Below are 12,695 nucleotides of genomic sequence, written 5' to 3' on the forward strand. Positions count from 1 at the left end.
TACTGTTTTGGGGGCATGTTTTTGGCAGTGTTGAGGGAACATTAAAACATTTTCAGCAGTAACTCTGAAGATGTTTGGCCTATTCTTTCCATTGCCTCCTTTTGCTCTCTCTCAGCAGTTTGTTTTCCCTTAAGGATGCCACCTTGTTCATTCTGTGGTCTTTGATTGGTTGAGATTGTTGTCGTTGTTTAGTCGTTTAGTTGTGTCCGACTCTTCGTGACCCCATGGACCAGAGCACGCCAGGCACTCCTCTTCCACTGCCTCCCGCAGATTGGTCAGACTCATGCTGGTAGCTTCGAGAACACTGTCCATCTCATCCTCTGTCGCCCCCTTCTCCTTGTGCCCTCCATCTTTCCCAACATCAGGGTCTTTTCCAGGGAGTCTTCTCTTCTCATGAGGTGGCCAAAGTCTTGGAGCCTCAGCTTCACAATCTCTCCTTCCACTGAGCACTCAGGGCTGATTTCCTTCAGAATGGATAGGTTGGATCTTCTTGCAGTCCATGGGACTCTCAAGAGCCTCCTCCAGCACCAGAATTCAAAAGTTGAATTACAGTTGAGATTACCCATGTGAATAATCCAGGAGGCATTGCTCTCGCTCTCAGCTGATTTTTCCTCTGCGATGTCATCGTGTGACCAAATTTGCTGGATTTAGAAGAATCATAATGGCATTCCATTCATTATGTGATTCATTATTGGTTGGGCTTTGGGGCTAATCAGGCAAATGAGATGGTATGTTTATTTGTATCATTTATTATTCCCATGATCCTCGATTATAAAACCCCGTAAAAAGATGTTTTAAAAATTAGGCAAATGACAGAAGTAGTAACTATGTGCTGAGGTGGGAGCTGATAGACGGAGTGGGATCAGATATGGTATTCTCAAGAGGTTTGTGGTATTCTCTAAGGAGTTTGGCTCAGGTTTTAATTTATTGTGATAGTTGGGTCAGATTTACTGTATTGATGTGATTGATTGTTCAGCCCAGACACTGAGATCCAGCACCAAGGGCTTTCTGGCAGTTCCCACACTGCAAGAAGTGAAACTACAGTAGTGCCCCGCAAGACGAATGCCTCGCAAGACGGAAAACTCGCTAGACGAAAGAGTTTTCCGTTTTGGAGTTGCTTCGCAAAACGAATTTCCTATGGGCTTGCTTCGCAAGACGACAATGTCTTGCGAGTTCCTGCTGGTTTCCCCCCCCCTTTTTCTAAGCCGCTAAGCCACTTATCAGCTGATCCGATCAGCAGATAAGCCGCTAAAAGTCGCTAATAGCGCTAATCTGCTAATCCTTCAATGGGCTTGCTTCGCAAGACGAAAAAACCGCTAGACGAAGAGAATCACAGAACGGATTCTTTTCGTCTTGCGAGGCACCACTGTACAGGGAACCAGGCAGAGGGCCTTCTCGGTAGTGGCGCCCTCCATGTGGAACACCCTCCCAACCAGAGGTTATAACATTTAGGAAACATTTGAAGGCAGCCCTGTATAGGGAAGCTTTTAAGGTTTAATGTTTCAGTATGTGTTTCTGTATGCTGGAAGCTGCCCAGGATGGCTGGAGCAACCCAGTCAAATGGGCTGGGTACAACTGCTGCTGCTGCTACTAATAATAATGGAATGTGGTGCAAACATAGACACTTGGGAAGCCTGCCTTATATTGAGTCAGACCACTTGCCCGTCTTGATCAGTATTGTCTACAGCAGAGCTTTCCAAACTTTTCATATCAATGACACACTTTTTATCCAGTTTTAATTCAGTTTTTTTTTAAAGATATTTATTAATTTTTCACAAATTATATAATCAAACACAATACAAACAAACACACACAAAAACAAACAAATATAATTTCAAATCCTTATTTTCTTAAAACTTACTTCACCGACCTCCTCATACCTCCCCTTTCTGCATTCCAATTTCAAATATTTAGTTCAGCAAATCCTCACCCTTAATTTTATCTAATTGTAATCCTTTCTTTTCTTTTGACTTAATCTTTACAGCTGTAATCCACTTACTTTCTATAGCCGCAACATTTTAACACTCATTAATTTTACAATGTCTCTTAAGATAGATCTTAAATTTCTTCCAATCTTCTTCCGTCGTCTCCTTCCCCTGGTCTCGGATTCTGCCAGTCATTTCAGCCAGTCCCATGTAGTCTATCACCTTCGTCTGCCATTCTTCCAGAGTGGGTAGATCTTGTGTCTTCCAATACTTTGCGATGTGTATTCTTGCTGCTGTTGTAGCATACATAAAAAATGTTCTATCTTTCTTTGGCACCAATTGGCCGACAATGCCCAAGAGAAAGGCTTCTGGTTTCTTAAGGAAGGTACAGTTTTAATTCAGTTTTACTAGCAAACTGGAGGTATAATTAACCCCTTTCCAGCCCCGAGAGGAGCACAGGAAGTGTTCACACGAACGTATTGTGGCACACAGTTTGGAAAGTTCTGGTCTACTGTGGCCAGAAGCGGTTCTGTAAGATTTCAGACAGAAGTCTCTCCCAACCCTACCTGGAGAGTTCTGGGGATTGCAGCTGGGACCCTCTTAATGCAAGGCAGATGATCTGCCACTTTGAGGTCAAGTGTGAAGGGTGGGGTGGGAATCAGGAGGCGTTAGGCTGCCCCCTCGCTTTAAGAACCTGGGATGGGAACCCCAAGCGTGAAACGAACTCTCGCTCAGTGTTGTTTTCCTTGGCGGCTTCCCCGTTGTGTTATCTCACGTAACGGGATCCCTCTCGGTTTGTCAACATTCGGTTTGGGGCAGAGAGTTCATATCTGCAAGAGCCTGGGTATCGGATTAGGCTGCGATTAACGCCATGATGTAATGACTCCCTCCTTTTCCTTCCATCAATATTTGTCCTGTAGGGTCGGTATATTAGAATATAGACTTCAAAAGGGGTGTCTTTTTCCCTCGACTCCTGCAACTGTTTGGCTCCCGTCGCTTGCAATATTCTCGCTGTTGGTCTAAGGCTTACCATCTAAGTAGTTTTAGGCTTGACCCGCCAGCCTCCCGGTGGAAGAGCTTTCAGAGCCTGTGATAACACCGGGAGGAGGCCGTTTCTGAAGAGTTGTGGTATGCATCCCTTGCCGTGGGATGGGAGCTCCTTCTTTCCCCTTGCACATTTTTAATTATTCTCTCAGCAGGCCGTTCTAATGAGGATGAGGGTGGTTTTTTTTGTTCTTTTCAGCGCTGATTGCTTGGGAAGGAACTGGGTAAGGAGGAGAGTTAGAGAGCTGCAGGAAGGCAGGGACCTCCAGTCCTTGCGATGCTCTCATTGCGACAAGATCTACAGTGGTGCCCCGCAAGACGAACGCCTCGCGAGACGAAAAACTCGCAAAACGAAAGGTTTTTTCGTTTTCGAGTTGCCTCGCAAGACGAATTTCCCTATGGGCTTGCTTCGCAAAACGAAGCTTGCCCCGCAAGCTCCGGGGACAGCGGGAAGCGCAGCGCGTCTTCCCCGCTGTCCCCGGACCTCTTTTGAAGCAAGGGGCGGCGGGGAGAAGCGATCTTCTCCCCGCAGCCCCTTGCTTCAAAAGAGGGGACAGAGCGGCGCTTCCCCTCTGTCCCCGGAGGGGACATTGATTGATTTTCAATGCATTCCTATGGGAAACCGTGCTTCGCAAGACGAAAAACTCGCAAGAAGAAAAAACTTGCGGAACGAATTAATTTCGTCTTGCGAGGCACCACTGTACTGGGAACAGTTGCTGTGCCCACTACGCCTGGCCTCCTGAGCTGTTTGTTTCTCTGAATAAAGGGTTAATTTCACCGACACCGTGTGAGTTATGGCTTCCGCCCCTGTTGAGTTTCCTAAGGATAAGGTGGTGCTAAGGTCAGCTCCTTTGGTCTTGCCTTAGGAAGATTCCTTGTTGCTCTGGCCTTCAAGATTAGTTTCTGCTGCTTTTCGCCAGAAGCTGGAACACAGGTTACATACAGACAGACACTTACTTAAGAAGGCACTAAAATTCTACCTGGCCAGGACTCGGACCCTGAGACAAACAGAAATGTGCTTGGCAACCCCAAAGATAATTAGATGGAAGAATGTTTTTTAACAATAACTGCTTTTAAACATTTTTAAAAGAAATTGCAATTGTTTTCAGATTGTTTTAATCTGTTTTAGAATGTTTTTGCTTTTATTTTTTAATTGTGTATCTGTCTAGATCTGGTTTAAGGATAAAGAACACAACAGGGGTCTTGGAGCTGCCCATCAACAGGCAGTGTTTCTCAAATTTGGGTCGCCAACGGTTGTTGGACTACAGCTCCCATCATCCCTAGGTAGCAGGACCCATGGTCAGGGATGATGGGAGTTGCAGTCCAAAAACAGCTGGGTGTCTAATTCGAAAAACACTGAACCTGGACAGCAGACAGAGCAGGTACACAAGACACCTGCTCACAGGTTTTTAGCCAAAATATTATTCTGCTTTCCCCTCTTGTGCACCCCCTAAATCTGCTCTGGGTCTCCTCCGACCCTGCATAGTAGATTTGGGGATGATTTGTGGGGGGTGGGGGGTGGGGAGCTGTGAAAATCTTACATCAACACTAGTCCCTGTGCCAGGTAAAAAATATAATTCAATAACACCCAGAGACTATAGCATAAAGGCTGCATAGCTTTTGTGAATCTTTCTTGCATACGAAGTTTGTATGATATAAAAATGAAAGCCTACCATCCAAAGGTAAAGTTTCAAAATATAAAAAAGAGGTAGCTGTGTTACTGATTTAAAAAGAAAATTTGCTTCTGTGCGCAAAATATAATGTAACTGAGGTCTTATAAAGGAGGATGGAAATCAGCTGCCAATCCATGTACCACCTACAGATGTGAATCTCAAAAGTGGCTATTACACTTGAGTGGAACAATTACTTATGAGTAGAGCTACTATTTTAAAAAGAAATCATTTATTAAATGATCATAGAAATACACTTAAATCCATTTTGCCATTTAAACCACCAGAGGACCTGGAATTAACTTGTGTATCCAAAATACTTCTCATTGGGAAAGTAGCAAGTCCAAAGATAATCTTTTTTATGGACTAGGATGAATTATTTCTAGAGCAAAAAATAATAATAACCAGAAGTCCTGTGATGACATTCCAGAAAATGCATGGTTAATGGGGTTTCTAGTACGAATTTTGGGCTTGTGTTCAGTTAACTTCATCTTAAGAGGTCTAATGATCTGACCAACATATAATTTTGAACATGGTCACATAATACAACATGAATTGCAATTAGAAAAAGCTTTCAAAACATATTTTTTTTATACGAGCAAGATAAAAACTGTTTCGTTTCCAGACTTTGTGGACATCGTGTACAGTGACCACACTTACCGTGACTGATTTGATCATTTCCAAGAGATTTCATGTGCATAATGTCTGAACTGGCTAATTTATCTGCCAAACTGATATTTCTGCAGAATCCCACAAAAGGAACTCCTTTGGCACCCTAGCAAACCTTGAGCAATATGCCAGTGTTTCTATACAATACGTTTGATATTATGGGCTACATGGTTGAAGTCCAAGGACCAAAATAACCCACTTCTTTTAGTGTTGGATTTAGTGTTCGTGTGCTGACCCTATCTGCTCTTAACCTGGACTCTAAAACCATCTGTTTTGGGAAACTCCTGCTGTGTAAAGTGTGAGAAAATTGATCGGCGTGAGATTTCTAAACTTGATCAAATGTGAAGTCTTTTGTTAAATGTGAAAAGTGTCCATACAGTCAATTATTCTTAAGAAACCTGATGCAAATAATGAACTTCTGTCTGTGGCTTTAGTATCCCTTGCCACTCAAAGGATGTTGTTGTGGCAGCAACACATCCAAAAACAAAATATTTATTTGGTCCACTTGGCGAGTGAATTTGACATTATCATTAACAGAATTGATCCAACCAAAAAACTCACCAGCCTCAGATAACTTGGAGAATAAAATGAAAATATCTTCTATGTGGCAACCATAACATCTGATATGTTTCTTAGGGGGACTGTGCACAGAGTTTAAAATACAAGCATTCTCAAGCTCAGCCATTTACAGATTGGAAATACTTGGAACTACTAAACTAGCTATAGCCACCCCTTTTATTTGAAAAGAAAACTGAATGTTGAATCATAAATAGTTCTTTGCTAAAATAATGTCCATCAAATCCCTTAAAAAAGGGGGGGGGAAGAGTGGATTCATTAGCTGAGGAATGAGAAATCAAAATGCATTCAATTATGGACCTTGCTCCCCCATAGGTTACGGAAGTATATATGGAGTTGGCATCCAGTGTAGTAAAATGTTCACGAATATCAATACTTTATCCCTCTACCTGTTGGATGAAATATGTAGTATCTCTGATATATGAGGGCAGTTGTATAATTGTCCTTGTTTTGTGGGATCCCTGTGAGTTTTGTTTGTTGCTTCTCTGTAAAGGTAGGGCATCTGGTCACATTGCCTCCTGGAAGTCGGAAGTAGGTTCCTCCTCCGGACCAGAGAGGGGAGGCTTGCCCAGGGTGTCAAGGCTTCCTCGGTACACATTGAGGCATGAGAATTTGCAGTAAGAAAATCCTTCTCTTCTGGCAACTTGGCTCAAAGAAAGTCCACTTTGCTCCCCTCAGTCCCTCCTCCAAGTTGGCTGGTAACCCTAATTAGAGTCAATTCTATTCCTTCCTCTACCTGCTTGTTGTTTTGTCATTTAGTCATGTCCGACTCTTCGCGACCCCCTGGACCAGAGCATGACAGGCACTCCTGTCTTCCACTGCCTCCCGCAGTTTGGTCAAACTCATGCTGGTAGCTTCGAGAACACTGTCCCACCATCTCGTCCTCTGTCGTCCCCTTCTCCTTGTGCCCTCCATCTTTCCCAGCATCAGGGTCTTTTCCAGGAAGTCTTCTCTTCTCATGAGGTCCCTTCATGGATCACTGCCTTGCCGTGGTGAAGGGGCTTGAATAACTCAGAGAAGCTATGAGCTATGCTTTGCAGTGCCTCCCAAGTTGGACAGGTCATAGTAGAAAGTTTTGACCAAACGTGATCCACCTGGAGCAGGAACCGGCAAGCCACTCCAGTATTCCTGCCAAGAAAACTCCATGGACAAAGATGACAGGCATATAAAAGTTTTGACGCTGGAAGATGAGCCCCTCTACCTGCTCCCCCAGTGCAAATGTAACAGGAGTCTTAGAGTGCATGTCTCCAGTGCACTGACATCCAGTCAATTCAGGGAAATTCACTTGCCCCTGGAAGAGGTCATGTAGTGAATGTCCGGTGTCTGAGCTTTGTACCATAGAAGATCTGGTCCTCCTGCATTTTGAAGAATCTCACAGCTGCAGAATAGAATGGCCGTGCATTTGTTTTATTTTCCGTTGCTTCCTTTTCTCACCTGACCTTTCACCTTCCCTCTGCCGTTTCAGGTAACTTCGAAGTGGGCGTCCACATTGCAGATGTGAGCTACTTTGTGAAGGAGGACACGGCCCTGGATGAAATCGCGAGCAAGAGAGCAACAAGCGTCTACCTCGTGCAGAAGGTGAGATTCGCACCGGTGCCCCAGAGCGAAACACAGGCAGATAACGTTCTTCTGGATGCTGCCCACAAGCCCAAACAGATCGTGGTTTTCTGCCAAGAAACTGGGCGGAAATGAGACATTTCCTGTGCTTTATTATCGTCCTTATAAGAAAGCTGGCAGGGGGCACGGCTGCTGCTCCCAAATGGGAAATTCCATGCAACTGTCATGGTTAATAGCTATTGACAGGTTTGTATCCTCCAGGCTCTTTATTTATATGGGTTATTTAACAGTTGCTTTTCAGAGGCCAGCCTTCCACAAGGTGGTGTCCAGTGAGAAATAAAAGCAACAGAACGTGCAGGCGGACTAGGAAACATTAACCGGATGCAGCAATGGGAGCTGAATTCGCTCACCTGAGCCTGCTTAAGGCAATAGCAGCAAGTTCGGTTTTTAAGACCTTCTGGAATGCCAAGCCAGGCGTTAACTGCATGGTACTCATGCAACTGGGACCCCAGACACAGATCTTAGATTATAGGCAGGTTATACGAGTACCAGTGGTCCTTTAGGTAACTCAGTCCCAAACCCTTTATGGCCTGAGTGATTACTACCAGCACTTTAAACTGGGCCCAGAACACACTGGTAGCCAGTGCAGTTGGTGCAGAATTGATAGTGAAGTCCATACGTTAATCATGTTCATTGTGTAAAGTAGTCTTCGTCTTTCAGGTGCCCATGTTGCTGCAATTCAACACTGTGATGCTTCTGAATAGGCATGTTTTGCTAATTAGTGATTTATTCCTTTATTCTTAGTATTAATTGCAGAGCTGCTGTATTTGACTCTTTATAGAATAACGTAAAACCTGCCAGGAGCTTATAGCTTGCATTCAGACTAGGGAGAGACAAAGGGGGAGGGACAATAAAATGGAATATTTCAGTTTAGAACTCTCTTAGCTGCTTGTGTGTTGCTGATTATTGATCATGGAAGTTGTTGATCATGGTTCTTTGTTAGGAAAAGGGCGCCCAAGCCCAGTGCTTATCCCAAGAGGCAGAAGCTGAAAATAAGAAATACTCTTTATTCAGTAGGCAATAGGTTTTTTAAAATGGAGAAATGTATATTTTTCCGTGCAAATCTTCTTTGTTCTGAGCGCTAAATGTCAGTATGGTGGAAATACCATGGGAAAGCAGCCCTGGAGAAAATCAGGCTTGACGTGGGTAGTGTTGCAGCTCCAGTTGAACATTGTGGTGGTAGTGGGGGAACCTTGCAAGGAAATCAAATAGATCTGCAGAACTAATTCACTTGAACTTGCCTGTCTGGGAGAGAAGGAGTAGTTGTGCAAAAGGCTAATGGTTTGTTTTGAGAAAGTGCAAGGCTTAGTGATGAGTGTATCAGGTTCTACAAAGCAGGCAAACCTAAACAGTTTTCTCCCTTCTGGCACGTCCCTGTGTGTTGTTTTAGGTGTGAAGTAGTTTGAGTGGGGAAGGTCAGCCATAAATCCCTACAATATTTTACTGGTCCTCTTTTATAATGGAGATCAAAGATCAGAACTGGAAGCCAGTCTTCATGTCGAGGCCAAGGGCCTCAAGACGTTCACTTCTGACACCAGCAGGTTGTCGGGGTGTTGATATTTTGATAGCTTCAAGCGGAATAACAAAGAGGTGATCGAAGTTTGAATTCATGGAAGTGTTGATACAGAAAGTAAGAGGGAAAGAAAGGAAACTCTTGAGCAGAAACTCTTGGCTCATAAACAAATTGCCTGTTTCCTTTGAGTGTCTTTCAGTGCATGAGGCCACCCCATGATTAAGTCTCCGAGTCCCCTCCCTAAACCACGGGCTCAGAGCCATGGAAGCCATCAGGCTGTAAGCATGGCTCCACCTGATTCAAAGGCCACTGGTGGAGGGCCTGTTCTGGGAAGCCTGAACGAGCCCTCAAACTGAGTGGGTGTGGGCAGGCAGCCAGGTTGAGCGGTGGGAACAAGATTGTCAGTGGGACTTGGTGGAAGCGCTCCATTTTACTTTCCATGAAAAGGGGTTTTGTCCTTTGGCCGTGCTGATTTCCTCCAGGCTTCCCCACCGCGATTCCCGCTGGGGATGGACCTTCCCTGGCTGGCCCGCGAACCCTCCTGGAGCTCGATTACAACGCTCACCGTCAGCCCTCCTATCCCAGGACCAGCCCAGAGTCTGGAAGCATAACAGCTCGAGGCAAAATCAGGGGAGAGGGACGTTTGGGGAAACTGGAGGTCAAGGCTGGTATGGTGCAGTTGGTGGGTTTGGGCAGAGGAGGGTGGAGCTCAGGCACCCCCTCATCTCGCTCAGTCCAAACCTGGGTGGGCCTGTGATCTCGTGGGGCTTGCAGGGGAGGTGATGACAGTTGCCAGGTCCTCTTCCAGTAAGGTCAGGGCACGTCCAGGCAAGGCAAGGCAGATCAGGACCCTGGGCAGCTCCCAGTGGATTCTTCTGGCTGAGCTATGAAAGGTGGTGACTTAGCAAAGGACCAGGGTCACCTGAAATAATAATAATAGAATCATAGAATCCTAGAATCCTAGAGTTGGAAGAGACCACAAGGGCCATCGAGTCCAACCCCCTGCCAAGCAGGAAACACCATCAGAGCACTCCTGACATATGGTTGTCAAGCCTCTGCTTAAAGACCTCCAAAGTAGGAGACTCCACCACACTCCTTGGCAGCAAATTCCACTGTCAAACAGCTCTTACTGTCAGGAAGTTCTTCCTAATGTTTAGGTGGAATCTTCTTTCTTGTTGTTTGGATCCATTGCTCCGTGTCCGCTTCTCTGGAGCAGCAGAAAACAACCTTTCTCCCTCCTCTATGTGACATCCTTTTATATATTTGAACATGGCTATCATATCACCCCTTAACCTCCTCTTCTCCAGGCTAAACATGCCCAGCTCCCTTAGCCGTTCCTCATAAGGCATCGTTTCCAGGCCTTTGACCATTTTGGTTGCCCTTCTCTGGACACGTTCCAGTTTGTCAGTGTCCTTCTTGAATTGTAGTAGTAGTAGTAGTAGTAGTAATAATAATAATAATAATAATAATAATAATAATAATAATAATAATTATTATTATTATTATTATTATTATTTATTATTATTTATACCCCGCCCATCGGGCTGAGTTTCCCCAGCCACTCTGGGCGGCTCCCAATCAAGTGTTAAAAACAGTACAGCGTTACATATTAAAAACGTCCCTGAACAGGGCTGCCTTCAGACGTCTTCTGAATGTCAGGTAATTGTTTATCTCTTTGACATCTGATGGGAGGGCGTTCCACAGGGCGGGCGCCACTACCGAGAAGGCCCTCTGCCTGGTTCCCTGTAGCCTCACTTCTTGCAATGAGGGAACCGCCAGAAGGCCCTCGACGCTGGATCTCAGGGTCCGGGCTGAACGATGGGGGTGGAGACTGCCAGGGCCTTCCTTTTCAGCAGCTCTGAAGGCTGGGAGACCTGTCTGCAGTCCTTAAAGAGCCCTGAGCTTATTCTGCCGTTGCTGCATAGTTGCAGAGCTGTTTTTTGTTTGGCTTTTTGGGAATCTCAGAAATGCCACCACCCCATGTCTTCTGCTCCCGATCTGCGTCCTGCCCCGTCAGAATGGCAAAGATGTGACTTAATTGGGTTGATCCATTGTACAGTTCAACAGCCACATTGTCCTCTTTGTGCACTGATGTCATCTGCAAACTTTCTTCTTACTCCCTCACCCACCTATCACGTTCCCGGCATGGGAGGAAGGAGAGACAGCCTTCTCTGCGGCAGAACTCCAAATTTAGAGTTCTCTCCCCATGGAGGCTTGCCTGATGCTTACCTTGTTGTATTTTGGGGGACAAGCGAACACCTTTCTATTCTGTCCTTTAAAATATTTCATTGTTTAAATACTACTAGAATTCGCTGTTTTGTTATTGTTTTGTGATGCTGCATTTTTAAGTTATTGTTGCTGTTATTATTATCAAAACCACCCAGGAAATTTTGTGGCTGATGGTGTGCTGTAGAAATGATTTCAAGAAACAAAGTGTGACCACCTCTCCTATTTCGTTTAATCTTGTGCTGCTTTTGCTTGGAATTGTGTGTGTATATATATCTATATAAAATTGTATATAAACTGTTACACTTTTTACTCGTTTTTAATTATATTGCTGGGACCTTATGGTGAAGGATGGGTAAGAAATCTTATAAAATAAACAAGGAAAAACATTACTCTGCTGGGTGGATCTGGTAGGAAGTGGGCTTCTTGTAATGTAAATCTAAAAATGCAACACCAGGGATAAAAATGACAGCTGTGGGTGTGCTCTCTCTCAGTTTACACAAATGGTTGTCAGATTTCTGCCTCTGTGTGCAGCCTGGCCTATACAGGTTGTGCTCTTACCTTAAGGAGAGACTAGGTTGTTCAGTGGCACACTGCAGGTGGCCAAATAACTTCATTTATTTGCGCATTTAACAATATGCCCTGCCCTTCTTTAGCTTCAGTCACAGCTTCCAGGTTTACAATGTGTAGCCCAAACATGCAAAGAGGGAACTTGCAAAATAATAGTTGAAACAGCGGGACAACCTAACATTATCTCAGCAGCATTTAATGGATCTAAGCAGAGAGATTTAAAAACCTTGCCGAAAAAGCCGTTCAGAAAGACCTTGCTTTCAGCACCAGGCAAGCCTGTGGGAGAGTTCTCCCCAAATGGCGCTGCCACCACGAATGGTGCCCTCTCCCCAGTCTCCACCTACCTCACCTCTGAAGGGAGGCGAACGGAGGAATATTGGGCCATACTAAGCCAGACCTTTGGTTCACCTCATTTGGTGGTGTCTACTCTGCCTGGCAACGGCTCTGCAGGGTTTCAGGCAGGGTTTCGTAGCCTGACCTGCAGATGCTCAGGATTAAACCCGAGGCCTTCTGCATCCAAGACAGAAGTTCTACCACGCAGCTCTGGCCCTTATCAGGGGCACTTTAGATAAGCGATCAGTGGCCAAACGTCCCACCTTGGCAGCGGAGGTTTCCCTCCTTTGCTCTTCTTTTTACCAGTAGGTGCCTCCTGGTCACGAAGAGTCACTCTCCAGCTGCATCCTTGGCTCCAGCTGGGCTTTTGGCTAATCTCTTTCTGCTTGCTCCTGGTTGTTATCTGAGATTGCAATACCTTGCAGCTAGCGCTCCCATCTTTGATTGGCGGTGGGCCTTTCTGACACTCCTTGAAGGGCTCTGCCCCTTCTCAAGTGGATAGCCTCCCATTAAGCAGGCCGAGGCATGGCCGGCCTCACGTAGGACATCTGT

The 12,695-nt window shown here is 45.2% G+C and overlaps 1 protein-coding gene across 4 annotated transcripts in view; it reads left to right on the forward strand.

The window, feature by feature from the left end:
* DIS3L2 (DIS3 like 3'-5' exoribonuclease 2) overlaps positions 1-12,695 on the forward strand; it is a 195,860-nt gene that overhangs the window by 119,955 nt on the left and 63,210 nt on the right. For all 4 annotated transcript variants that reach the window (XM_081190036.1, XM_081190037.1, XM_081190039.1 and 1 more), the window contains one exon: positions 7,350-7,462. In XM_081190036.1, the coding sequence (XP_081046162.1) occupies positions 7,350-7,462 (113 nt within the window). The remainder of the gene's footprint in view (positions 1-7,349; positions 7,463-12,695) is intronic.

This window comes from Podarcis bocagei (genome assembly GCF_964188305.1).
Source record: "Podarcis bocagei genome assembly, chromosome: 4".
NCBI lineage: Eukaryota > Metazoa > Chordata > Lepidosauria > Squamata > Lacertidae > Podarcis > Podarcis bocagei.